Source organism: Hoplias malabaricus, chromosome 16, assembly GCF_029633855.1.
Source record: "Hoplias malabaricus isolate fHopMal1 chromosome 16, fHopMal1.hap1, whole genome shotgun sequence".
Taxonomy (NCBI): domain Eukaryota; kingdom Metazoa; phylum Chordata; class Actinopteri; order Characiformes; family Erythrinidae; genus Hoplias; species Hoplias malabaricus.
The window spans coordinates 8,565,079-8,578,161 of NC_089815.1; the positions used below are offsets into that span (position 1 = coordinate 8,565,079).

At 39.4% G+C, this 13,083-nt stretch overlaps 1 protein-coding gene across 6 annotated transcripts in view; it reads right to left on the reverse strand.

Annotated features, from left to right (window-relative positions):
• LOC136672315 (polyamine-modulated factor 1-binding protein 1) overlaps positions 1–13,083 on the reverse strand; it is a 188,224-nt gene that overhangs the window by 74,004 nt on the left and 101,137 nt on the right. For all 6 annotated transcript variants that reach the window (XM_066648311.1, XM_066648313.1, XM_066648312.1 and 3 more), the window contains 4 exons: positions 11,222–11,368; positions 8,475–8,558; positions 5,691–5,861; positions 1,245–1,319 (listed from right to left, as the gene is read on the reverse strand). In XM_066648311.1, the coding sequence (XP_066504408.1) occupies positions 1,245–1,319; positions 5,691–5,861; positions 8,475–8,558; positions 11,222–11,368 (477 nt within the window). The remainder of the gene's footprint in view (positions 1–1,244; positions 1,320–5,690; positions 5,862–8,474; positions 8,559–11,221; positions 11,369–13,083) is intronic.

Consider the following 13,083-nt stretch of genomic DNA (forward strand, 5'->3'; position numbering starts at 1 on the left):
ATTTGTTGAAATGTAGGTCTGAAAAAAGACGCCTGTCTTGGGTTAAATGACAGACCAACCAAGTTTAGCCCCAAAAAACAAAGTTCATATGAAGCCAGGTGTTTGGTGGGAAACTGTGTGCATGCACTGTATTAGATTAACAAAAACTGTTTACGTTTATCACTATGTATTGTCTGCCTTTTAGGAACTACTATATGTTATGGATTAATGATCATATATCAAGTGGTAGACTGGGGTTTATTTTCCTGTAAAAGTTTCTGTCCTACAGATTCTCTCCTGAATGTGGCTTGTATGGACAGATCTACTGTAGATATTCCACCTTGTGCTTTCATTTACTTTTTTTTGCTATGTCATAAAAAATGGACGGAATGGTGTTTGTTTTATATGTGAATGTTTGTCTTCTTTCATTTTGCTCTGTGTTGCAGACCCAATAAAACAAGTGTAATACATTCAGTTGCTTACTGATATACAGCAGTCATTCATGTTGTAGACCTACAAGAGATTTCAAAAGTTCACGCTAATAGCCATCTTATTAAACAAGTCAGAGTTGCAAAATATGTTTTACCCCAAAATGGGGCTGCACTTTAAAAACTTTTATGGCCCCTGATCAACGTATAACCCCAGTGGTTGTAAATCTCAGTGCTTAGGACTTTGTGAAAATGAAGAAGGAAATAAAAGTGGTACATACACATCCATACATAGGAAGAGATTAGGTATAGGTTTGAGATTTTTGAGATGATAAAGTAACAATAAGGATATTCACAGTCAGTGAATTAAAAAGAAATAGGCAAGCAAGAAATATTGAATCATTTTTCTCTCTGTAGAGGTTGTCATAGGCCATTCTCAAAAGATATCTGGTTGTATGCTTTTGTCTGGTGAACTCATGTAACATTATGGGTGTCTGAATTTATCCTTGGTATAACAAGAGTGAGATTTCAAAGCATGGAATGTACTCCTGTGTTTAATGAAGGTATATATATAAATAAAGAAGTATATAGAGTTATATGCGAAAGGTTGGACATTTTGTTGCTAAAAGTACATTATTGATTGATTGTCTGATTCTTTGGGGGGTAAAAAAAGCTGATGCAAAAGTGTGCTCTTTATCGTTTTACATTAAACTGAAGAAATTAACAGAAGTTGTGCATCAATGCTCGTGTCAGAAACGCCATATTTCCTTTTCAAATTCGTGAGGTGACATTGATCATCAGAACACATCGTTAGTGGAAGAGTGGAACTGCACCCACCTCTAGACTGACACAGCTGTGGTCCTTCTTAAGCCTCAACACTTCCTCCTGGAGCTTCTGTATCTGTTCATCTGCCTACACACACACAGACATGATAGGTTGATTCAAACAGTGAATGTTGATCATCAAACAAAAACATTTCCAATGTGAGAGAATAACCAGAGCAAAGATGGTGGTTCAGAACAAATAAAGCAAAGAGAAAATGGCTGCACTGTTTGCTCATAATGAGAAGTGTAGATGGGGGAATAGAAAATGGAATGTGTGTGTGTGTGTGTGTGTGTGTGTGTGTGCATGCGCCAGTCCCCTGCTCTGTACTCTTCTCATGTCTGCTGTCAGTAATCTGCTCCTGAGCCAGCACTGCTGGGATTAAGAGCAGACAGGAGGATATATGCGTCATTAAAACACAGCACACTATAGTGTGTGTGGGCACACACACACACAGACAGACAAAATACACCAAAATGTCAAGAAACGTGGTGTCAGAATATATGACTGTGTATATATTGTCAAATTCATAATTGAATTCATAAAAATTTATAATTACACAATATAATATCAAAGTGTACCCATTAATATAAATGAATGGAATTTATGAATGAATTACAGTTACACTTATGTAGAAGGTAATGCCTTTTTCTAGCTCTAAAAATCATAATTCTAGCCTGAAACCCAGCTATCACACAGCTACTGCTGACACCACAATGGAATGCCTATTCAAATATTGCTTTTAAATGGTTCCAATGAACCAATCTCTTTATAAATACCTCTCTTTTATTAAAAGGTTATTCTGGGGTATAAGTAAATAATCGTAATATCAATATAATCACAATGCAAACACTGATCATTTTCATATATCAGTAAATTAAGGATAAACAAACAAACAAACAAAAACATCAGCAAACTAAGTTTCCCATGTCCGAGGTGGCAATGGCAGACACAGCCAATACCCTGCCCAGTACAACAAAACCTCCCACACATTAGAACCAGAATCTCTCCCAATACAATCACAACCCTTCCCAATAAAACCAAAATCCCTTCTATTACAAAAAATATATAAAAAGGTGGAGATGATGGACCCACATTAGTTCCAGAACACATGCACTCCAAATGTGAGAGATACCAGATCTTATTTTGGCAGGATCCCACACAATATAAGCACTTCTCTTCAGATATGTCTAAAGTTGGCAGAATCCATAAACACGGTTTACACTTTCATTAAAGTTTTTATTTTGAACTAAAGAACTTGTGACACAAAATGTAATGTTTAAACAGGCCCCAAGGAGGGCATCCTGCTGGCCTGATAGATGCTGTTGATCTGTAAAATGCCAGTATTATTTATGACATGACAAACTCACAAGTAAGTAGAAACACAGTGTCAGCAATGACTTTATTTCAAGCCTAAAATCAAAGCTATTCAAAATCAAGGCTATTCAGTGTGTGGCCAGAAATGTCTGTCTGCATTGCAGTAATAAAGGACTGGGCTGAGGACTTACCTGAGCCTCAAACCTGCAGGTCATACTGCAGGCAGAACACAATGCAAAATTACAGCTGGACATCAACAGCTGGAGACAAGCTGTGCACCATGGCTTAAAGGAAATAAAATGACCACCTGGGTACAATTGAAGGACTTGCCAAACTTTGTAATGTTAAGAAAATGTCAATGTGTCTGGAGTTTTGCAAAAGAAAAAGTGTCTAAATCATATAACCAATGTATGTTAGACAACGTTTGTAGCTGAGAATAAAATCAACAACTGACACTAGGGGTGCATCATATCAGTAGCTTATATTGGGAAACCTGAGGTAATAAACTCACTCATAATTAGAATAATTCAGTTACAGCTGTTCCCCTTATCAATATTCCTGATGCTCTCTTGGTTCAAATTAATTGACATGGGAGGAGACCCTCTTCCAGGCCAAGAGCTACAGAAAACCCAGATTCAGTCCAAACAGTACATTTGGTTATCACTGTATAATAAATAATTTATAAAATTTTACAAACTTGCTTTTTGTGTGCAAGAAAATTGAAGTCTTCAATGCTTCCATTAAATTTACACAACTATGACTAGCTTTATGCATCATCCTCCAGTACATGTCAAACTTGAGCATGGAGGTGGTAAAGCTTATAGTAACCCTGACCTTAAGATGGTGCAACAGCTAGTATTCCTGCCATAAAACTCTTGGGAGTCTTGGTGTCCTTGGGTCTTGGGTTCAATCCTCGTCTCGGCTTACTATTAGTGAGGAGTTTTGTGTCTGCATGGGATTCCTCTGGGTGCTCTTGTTTCCTCCCACAGTCCAAAAACACATGCTGGTAGGTGGATTGGCTGTGTGAAAGTGTTCACAGGTGTGAGTGTGAGTGACTGGGTGAGTGTGTGATGCCCTGTGATGGAGAGGCTGACTGTCCAGGGTGTGGATTATGAATGGAATTAGAACCCAATATTTGCCACTGATCAAATGTACCTCTGAAGTCACTAACGGTGCTATATTGTAAAAAAAAAATATATATATTATTAAAATATATATATAATTACTGGTATTGATCATAGGTATAATCCCCCCCACCCAAGATTTAAAAGAAAACCCCAAAATAATGCTTTGAATTTCAAAGAAGGGGTTTTCATGTTTCACAAAACATGGGGGTCAGAGACATACATTGAAAATATGGACCTTTTCCAGATTTTACACAGCTCTCCAGTAGTGAAAAGAAAGCAATATCTTGGAAACCACACATTTCACAAGGTGTGAAAAGATATACGGCAAAATTTCTGAGGCCAGATTGAGGGCCTTGGCAGAGCTATTTGTACTGCCTCTCCTCAAAGTACATCACAAGGATGAAAATCTTGCCAGACTCTTTGGTGCCATCTTGCTCACTAAGATGTGTGAGACATATTTAAAGATAATTGTGTGATTCAAGAAAATCTAAAACACAGAAAATATGGTTTTGATATTCTACAGAGACAGGTTTTAATTTGTGCAAGTATAAAGGAGTTATTTGCTGTGATAATGTGACCATTTTATAATGGCTTTCCAAACTTAGATCGTTGCACATTCATAAGGTGCTTTGTGCTTGTTACGATTCTAAGCTCAGATTCTGTGTTTGATGCTGGATGACAGCATAATTCGACTAAAAGTCAGAAGAAGCTAAATTAATAAATAGAAATAAAAAAAGAAGGTGTCTTTGAGTTTCATTCTGATTGCTACCTGAAGGACATTTTAGAACAAATGATTCTGCCAAATGGAATCTACAGCTGCTGTAACTTTTATATGAGCAACTTCAAACTAATTAGCTAATTACATAAAAAGTCTTTTTGCTCTTAAACAGTTGAATGAGCTGAAGAGGAATGACAGTAATGGTGCTGTAATGATGCTGGTGTACACTGAGGTTGCGTTACGGAAAATAGATCATTTTTAATTTTCTTGGTTTAGGAAGACTGGATGTGAAATATTTTTTTAAAAAAGGAAATGTTAAGCAGGAGAACATCAACTGAAATTTGTGGTATTTGCCTCACACACATTTATACATAAGCACATGACAGATAAGCACTAGATAGCTCGATAGAAAGACAGACAAACAGATACAAACCAATCAGCCATAATCTTAAAATCACATGCCTAATATTGTGTAGATCCTCTTTGTCAAAGCCTGGACTCTAAGATGTCTGAAGGTGTCCTGTGCCATGTGGCACCTACACTTTAGCAGCAGATTCAGAAGTCCTGTGGCTTGTGAGGTGGCGCCCCCGTGGATCAAACTTGCTTTCCCTTCTCATAGAAGCTTGATCGGAATCAGATCTGGGGAATTTGGCGGCCTAGACCCAATCTCGTTTCTTATTTTCACCCATACCCCTTGTTTTCGAAAGTCACCTTGCCACTCTGAACCATGTTAAAAGGTGCTGTGGTTAAAATCTTCATTATACAAAATTCATAATACATTGAAATTATATTTAACTAAAAATACAATGCTTATCATAGTTATATAAAGGAGAATATTAATCTTAATGTTAATGTTAATCTGGTCACTTGTGCAGCCATCTTGCTGATGATTTATATTCATATGGGGCATACATAAAACTCAGTTTGAAATGTGCCTCTGAGAAAAAACTCTGTTTGAATGGCCATAGGCCCAACACTGACCTACTCCTCTAACCCTACGCCTAGGCAAAACAGATGGCTAGGGCTGAATGTTATGGGCCAGGGGCAAAATTGGGAATGAGCCCAAGTCAGCATCTTGTCATGTTCCTCAAACCATTCCACAAGTTATACAGCTTGTCTGTTAAAAGGTGCCACTTCCATTAGGGTACACAATTGCTATGAAGGGGCAACAAATAAGTAGGTGGTACTTTTCATAGTAAAATCCAAAAGAATGCAATACATCCCCCAGAGCCTCTACCCGCTTCTCATAGTGTCACAAAGAAAACCAGCAAAACATGTGTTTTACCAAACTGTCCTTACCTGCTTCTGGACGTCCTTTGTCCTGTCCTGGCATTCAACGAGCTGAGCCTGGGTTTTAGATAGCTCTGTGCCCAGCTCCCTACACCTCCTTTGAGCCTCCTGCGCCTCCTCGCTCCCTTTCTGCAGTGCTGTACTTCGTACGGAACACAGTTCTGTGGTGAGCCTCTCCACCTGCAGGGCACCAACACACACAAGACTTCTAAGGTGATAGAACTGGGAGAGACACAGACATATGCCTTAAAGTGACCCTTGATGGAGGTGATTTCTTGGCAATCATCTTGGCGCAGTACTCATTTCCCAACTATAATCAGAGTTCTTACAGATAGGCATGGCTGAGGGGCTGGTTAAAGAAGGCCAGAACGAACTATGATTATCGTTGGGAAATGAATGCTGTGCCAAGCTTGGGTCATCTCAAGGGAGCTGTGTGAAGGTCACACTACCTCAACAAAAATCTGTCATCTCACAACTTCGTGTGAAGCTGGAATGGAGCCAAACATATCACACAAACACAAATAACGCAGTATGGGCTTAGTGGCACATCACCCATAACATGGGCTAATATTACAGATACATGTCCCAGTCCATACTTCTTGGCATATACATCCAAGTATGGAATAAGTGTGGAATCACATGCTACATAAGATTTTTTTAAATATTAAAAGATTATACAATATAATATTTAAATACTATTATTACTACTATCTTACCAACATAATTGTTTAATTCTATATATTGAGATTTGATTTCCTGTTTTAAAGTGTAAAACATAGTATGTTTACATAATACTAGGTTCAGGGTGGTGGTGGGCCTAGAGCCTACCAAGAATCACTAGGTGCAAGGCAGGAACACACCCTGGAGGGGGCCCCCAGTCCTTCACAGGGCGACACATTCACTCACACCTAGGAACACTTACTGAATAGCCAATCCATCTAATAGATAGTAAATAAAAAGATAATAAACCACACTGTACTCAAACTGAATTTGAGAATTTTACATGTTTTGCTTTATCGTTCCAATGTTTTAGGCCAATAATCAAAATATACTGCCCATTATCAATCTTTATCACAATGTGAAGAACAAAGTGAAATTGCTGTAACACACAGCCTCTGGACTGCTGCTTTTATACATTATATATATGAAAGTAAACACAGATTAGCCTTCTCAACAAGTCTCAGTTCGTTTATTTCATTTTGGTCCACACAAAATTTGCTTGGCATGGTTCCCTACTGTTCTAACAAGCTGCACTAATAGAGCAATCACACCCGGGTTTGTTTTAATCACAGGTAATTTAATCAAGTTGAAACACCCTAAATGATTATTTAACAGCCATCAACTACAAAGAAAGCTCCATACGTAACATTATACTGCAATTCTTCTGCTTTAGTTTAAGAAATGTTACAACACAAAATACAATTTGGAAAATTCTTAAAAAATTACTTTTACAACAATGAGCCAAATCATTAAAATTATCTTCTTGGCTCTACATTCATTAACCATATTATCAGCTCCATTTATCATACATTTGCTCTGCATATATTGGTAACCCTGTTTCACACTGTTTTTCAATGGTCAAGACCCCCATAAGACCACTACAGAGCTGGTATTATTTTCAGCGCAGCAGTGACACTGGAGGTGGTGGCATGTTATTGTGTACTGGTCTGGCCAAAGTGAATCAGACACAGCACACTTTAACCACTGATAAAGGCCTAGTGAATGACAAACACAAACAGTAGCAACAGGTGAGCTACTGTCTTGGGAATTACATGTACTAGGTGGATTAAGCGTGTGAATGTCTCTAATGTAAAGCACAGTACATACTGAAAGCTATACGTCGGTGTTTGATCCACTCATACCAGCACAACACACACTAATACGTCATCAGTGTTGAGAACAATCCTCCACCCAAATAATATTTGCTCTGTGGTGGTCCTATGAGGGTCCTGACTATTAAAAAAAGGGCCTAAAAAAGGCGCTAACATAGTATACGGAGAAACAGACGGATGACAGTTTATAATTGTTGAACTACAAAGTGCAGCATAGAAACAACAACAAAAATGGGAAATGTAGAACCAAGGAGGTATTTTTAATTTATGGCTACTCTGTTTATTTTCCACACGTCCCAACAGCAGGGCTGGCATGCCCTCTAGTCCACATAATTGCACCATTGACAGAGTGTGGCACAAATCTGTTGTGTGCATTTTAGAATAGTAAAGCTGAAGAGAGGGGAAAAAGTAAACTTTTAAAACTAGATCAACTATACTTCCATTCCCAAAACAGTTATTAAGTGATGTTAAAATGGAAGGTGATGCAATACACTAGTAAACCACTCATGTCCCAGCTTTTCTAAACATTATAGGCATCGCATTTTGGAGAGGAGAAATACATTTTTCATATAATAATATCACACCAAATATATGCTGTTATTAGCGTTTCACACAATTTCTTAGAAATTATATTTAAAGTATGTATCAGACATAATTTGATCAATAATAAAAGATGTGTAATAAAGTGAAACACTAGACATAAAGCAATCAACAATTCAGAATTGATATGTATATTATCGTGTACTGAGAAAACCCAATAAACCTACTGTATCTCTGATATGTTGAAACACCTGAACACATGAATGTGTGCAAATGAGATCATTTTGTTGACATGATTAATGTTGGTAATAAATTTGGAGGAAAGCCACAGGTAGACATTTTGTATTCTGATTAGCAGCAGCAGTGAACGGTTTTACAGGCAAGTCAGAGGTACTGGACTGAGAGAGATGGAGTGTGCTACCTCAGCTGCCTGCAAACGTTTAAATCCCAGCAGAGCTTCATTCTCACTCTCCACCTGGACCAGCCGGCCTTTCACTTCATTCAGCTACAAGACAGAGAAGACACAAAACATCACAAACACACTTCGCTCCAAAGGACATTCTCTCAGCAGCTACTAGCAATAAAGAACGTGTCACAATCAACTGTCTAAACAATCTGAACAATCTTGTCTTAGAGCTGACACTCATGTACACATCTTCTCCAGGGACACTTTTGAGAAGATTGTGATTAAGCAGTAATAAAAAACACCAATAAACAAAATAAGTTTGCCACTAATTAGCAAGTTGAAATCCATGTTGGATAGGGCGATGTAATACTGATACTGACAATGTCTTAAAAGTAACCTGATGACCATTATTCAAAGACTATAAACAGCCTGATGGAAAGAAAATATAATATGGATTTAAAAACATTGTTAACAACAATAGCATTATACACAAAGACATTAATATTTTAATTAGAATATGCAAACGTTATTAATAGATATGCCCTGTGAAGGACTGGCGCCCCCTCCGGGGTGTATTTGTGCCTTGCTCCCAATGATTCCGGGTAGGCTCCGGACCCACCGTGACCTTGAACTGGATAAGCGGTTACAGATAATGAATGAATATTAATAGATACTGTGGTACAATAGGATTGTATATACACTGCCAGTAGGCTTCTCTAGAAGATGGAAAGGGTTAAGCTCAACAAGCTGTACACTACTCACAGCTTTAATGAGGGCAGGACAGACTCGGTTGAATTACTTTGCACTGTCCCTAACCATAGACTTCTCTCTCTCTCCCTCTCTCTCTCTCTGCTCACACAAGTCTGCCATGACGCCTAGCGACAGGTGACATAGCCACTGCTGATAGACAGCGCTGGTTTGGCTTCTGATTGGTCAGCGCTTTTCTTCAGAAAGGGAGGGTTTCTGTTTTTCAAGCTGTAGTGCAGCAAATCTTCACCGGCTCCCAGCTCCAGCCTCAGGCTGCCTCCATCTCCTTGTTTGTTTATGTATCAGACTGGTACTGCCTGTTGTTTATACATGCATGTTAGTTTTTTATATATATATATATACCTGTCAAATAGCCGGGTATGTCTGCCTCTTACTCGTTTTGTCTGCAAGCGGTCCGATAATAATCCTGCGGACTTGCCACCTGTATGTTAACTTCTGTTGCCGGTGTGTCTGGGAGGAAGATGGCTCCAGCAAAAACACAGTAAACAGAGACATCCTGCCTGGACACATATTCTCCTGCCACAGCCAGGAAAACTCCCTGTACACGAAGGCACACCTGTCTCAAAGTAAACTCTCACTCCAGTAGGGAGAATCAAAAAGCCAGCTGCTAAGCATATGTCCCACATAATGTGGATTAGAGCATGGGTTACCACAAACCAAGTCAATGAACTACTCCAATATTACTTGATAGGTCTATAAAATGTAAGGATTCCAGGTTACATGGCCTGGTCGGATATATTTCAGACGAAAGCTGCAGTTCATCTTCCAAACTGCCTCAGAAGTTACAGGAGCTGCTAACGGACTGTGAAAGTAGTTTGACCTCGGCTGTTTTGTGTCACAGTTTCTATGAACAGGTATGTTCACGCTCAATTTAATAAAAGCAACACTCATATCACTTTATACTGCACTCTATGTGAAAAAGCACGTAGCATTATTACACGCATTAGGCCTAAGTGAACATGTGTGTGGCTCAGATATATTCAGCTACAGAAATGTTATACCAGACATATTAATTATGACTAAACACAATGCATGAACTTAAAATTAAAAAAATATATGAGGTTTTAAGCAGAGTCTTCATGGTAGAGATCCGCATGGACTGACATTGAAGCCCAAATCTTTTCCTGCCATTTTGAGTCCTGACCCAGTGCTTTGCAAAGGACATCTGACTGACATTTATCATCTGTGGCTGGTATTGTTTAGCGAGTGGCCTCCATGCAGTAGACTAAAGTTCAATCCCCAACTTAGCAAGAAACACCACAGTATACCAACAGACATCCCTGGGCAAGGTCCCTAATGCTACATTAGCCAGATTTTATAACATAGAATGGATTAAAATGGTATGTTGGAAAAATCTGTTAAAGTTTGTGGGTAGTGGCTGCTGCAGAACAAATGAATCCAGTGTAAATATATCACTAAGAGACAAATTGAAAATCTTCCTCTTATATAACCTTATAAAAGGTTATAATATGGAGATTATTAAAGTGTTATAATACACTGGGACCAAAAAATTTGCCAATTTGCCTCGCAAAAATATGCCAATGTCCTGCCAAGATGCTGAAGATCAAATGCATATTATTAGTTAAGCTAATTTAGTTTGAATCTTACGTTAATCTAATTCAACTTGTTTTGTTGAAACAAACTTAACCAACAATTAGCGCAACATCCTGAAAAAAATCTATTTTTGTTCTTTTTACTGAGAAAAATGTGCAAAATCAATGTTATTGAAAGTCATTATTATTATTGTTATTGTGAGTCATTTCGCTCTACGTCCTGATCAGAAAATATCTCTTCGACTCTAAAACACTGAAAACCTTAAGACTGCAAATAAAAAATGCCTTTCAAAAACCATGGGGGTAACAGACTGTGTGTGTGTGTGTGCATGTTTGTGTGTGTATGTGTATAATAGAGAGAGAGAGAGAGAGAGAGAGAGAGAGAGAGAGTACCACTGAGTGAAGGCCTGAGCAGCCTGGGCCTGGCAGTGATCCTCTTACCTGAGCCTGCAGCTGGTGAGCCTGCTGAGCTGCACCCTGGAGGTCCCTGCGGAGCTGCTGGCGGTGGCTGTGTCCTCGTTGGAGCTCCTGCTGGTTCTCCTGCAACTCTCTCTGCAGCTCCCACAGCCTCTGCTCCTGGACATCCAGCTATCGAACCACAAAAGGAGGCAGGGCGCAGAGGAAGAGAAAAATCAATCCACTACTAAGAGCCTGGCTGCATGCGCCTTCCACGGCTCCAGCCCCGAAACGCCAAGCCAACATCCCAAAAGTCTAACCATAGCCCTTGACCATTTCAACTGCCACCCACCCCTAAGCCCTGGCCATCCAGCACAGCTCCGTGCTGAATAAATATGCAAAAATCAATCCTTCTTAACCAAATGCAAAAACCATTTACGCCCATTGTTCTGCTAAGGATGCAAAGTGCTGCTTAAGCAAATGAGAGATTTCAACAACATTTCAATACATAAATTAACCAAATAAATAAATAAAAAAATGTACTGCACTGTTACAAAGCTGTCAGAGGGCACACTATTCTGACTTTTCTGAAAGTATTCAAGAGTTCATTAAGAAGGGGAAACATATTAAGGCCCACACTGTGAAATAAGTCATTAATAAATAATTAGCAAATAGCACAATATTGTCACCAAACAGAGAGAGGGAGAGGGAGAGAGCAAGAAGGAGGGAGGAGGGAAAAGCAGAGGAAAGAGGGAGGGAACTGTGTGGGAAAAAGAAAGCGGTGGAATGGCAGACCCCTCGTACTGGTTCAACCCAGCAGCTTCTGTCTTCTTCGGCTTTTCAGGCGTCGCTACGCTGTCGCATAACGAAAAGGCACTTATCCCAAAAAGAAAAAAAAAAAAAAAGAAGGCCTGGGGACGATCCGCCCGGCGATCAATTAATCAGCGCAGTTCATTAGAGGCCCAGGAGTAATCCACAAATTCACCTCAATCACCTAAATCAAGCTTGCGCCCAGCTTCCTTCTCCACTGCTGATTGCGCTCTGTTGACAAGCGAGGCAAAACAAGTGCCTTCTATTTCCAATCCTCCACCTGGCATCCCATTCAAATTCCTGCAGGATTCAGGACTTCAATATCTAAGAGAGGAAGAGGAATCTTTCTCTTTCTTTGTGATTAATCCTAAAAAACAAACAAAAAATAACCCCCCAAAAAACAAAAACAAATCCCCAGCTCATCTCTTTCGCTCTGGCTTTCAGTGTGCGATGCAAGCCGATAACCCTGCTCTTTCTTTCTTTCCCTTACAATCGCTCGCTCTCTCTCTCCATTCTCCCCTCCTAAACTGATCAATACTTCATTTAAATCATGACATTAGCACACTACAACTGGAAAAATCGCAGGGAAAGTATACCAAAAACTGCTTGTACCTATGGTAAACGGGATGACATGAAAAGCATCGTCTGTGATTAGAGAGAACCTTTCTTTGATTTGCACTTTTTTTTGCTTTTATTAGACTTAAAAGTGAACGGGGGTGGAAATGTATGCGCGTGTTCAGGAGTGGCATCATTGTTTTGATTTCGAGTCCCCAGCCGCTGCCTGATCAATACCGCATTTGAATCTTGGAGGGGCACTAGCACGATATCTCCTGACGTGAAATGAAATGCAATGAAATGAAACGCCATCGTGGCAATCAACGCAAATTCCAGACATTTACGGACACGCTATTAAATGGCGGTGAAAGACGCTCCACTTTCGCAGACCCTTGTGTTTGCCTTTGCACTTCAGTACATAATTGTGCAATATAAATGCCCCCTCACGCATTCATTTATTCATGCAATTTACAATGAGCGCAATCAATACAGTGCTACGCAAAACGACGCTGTACACGCTCTGGGTGGAAGGTAATCATAGA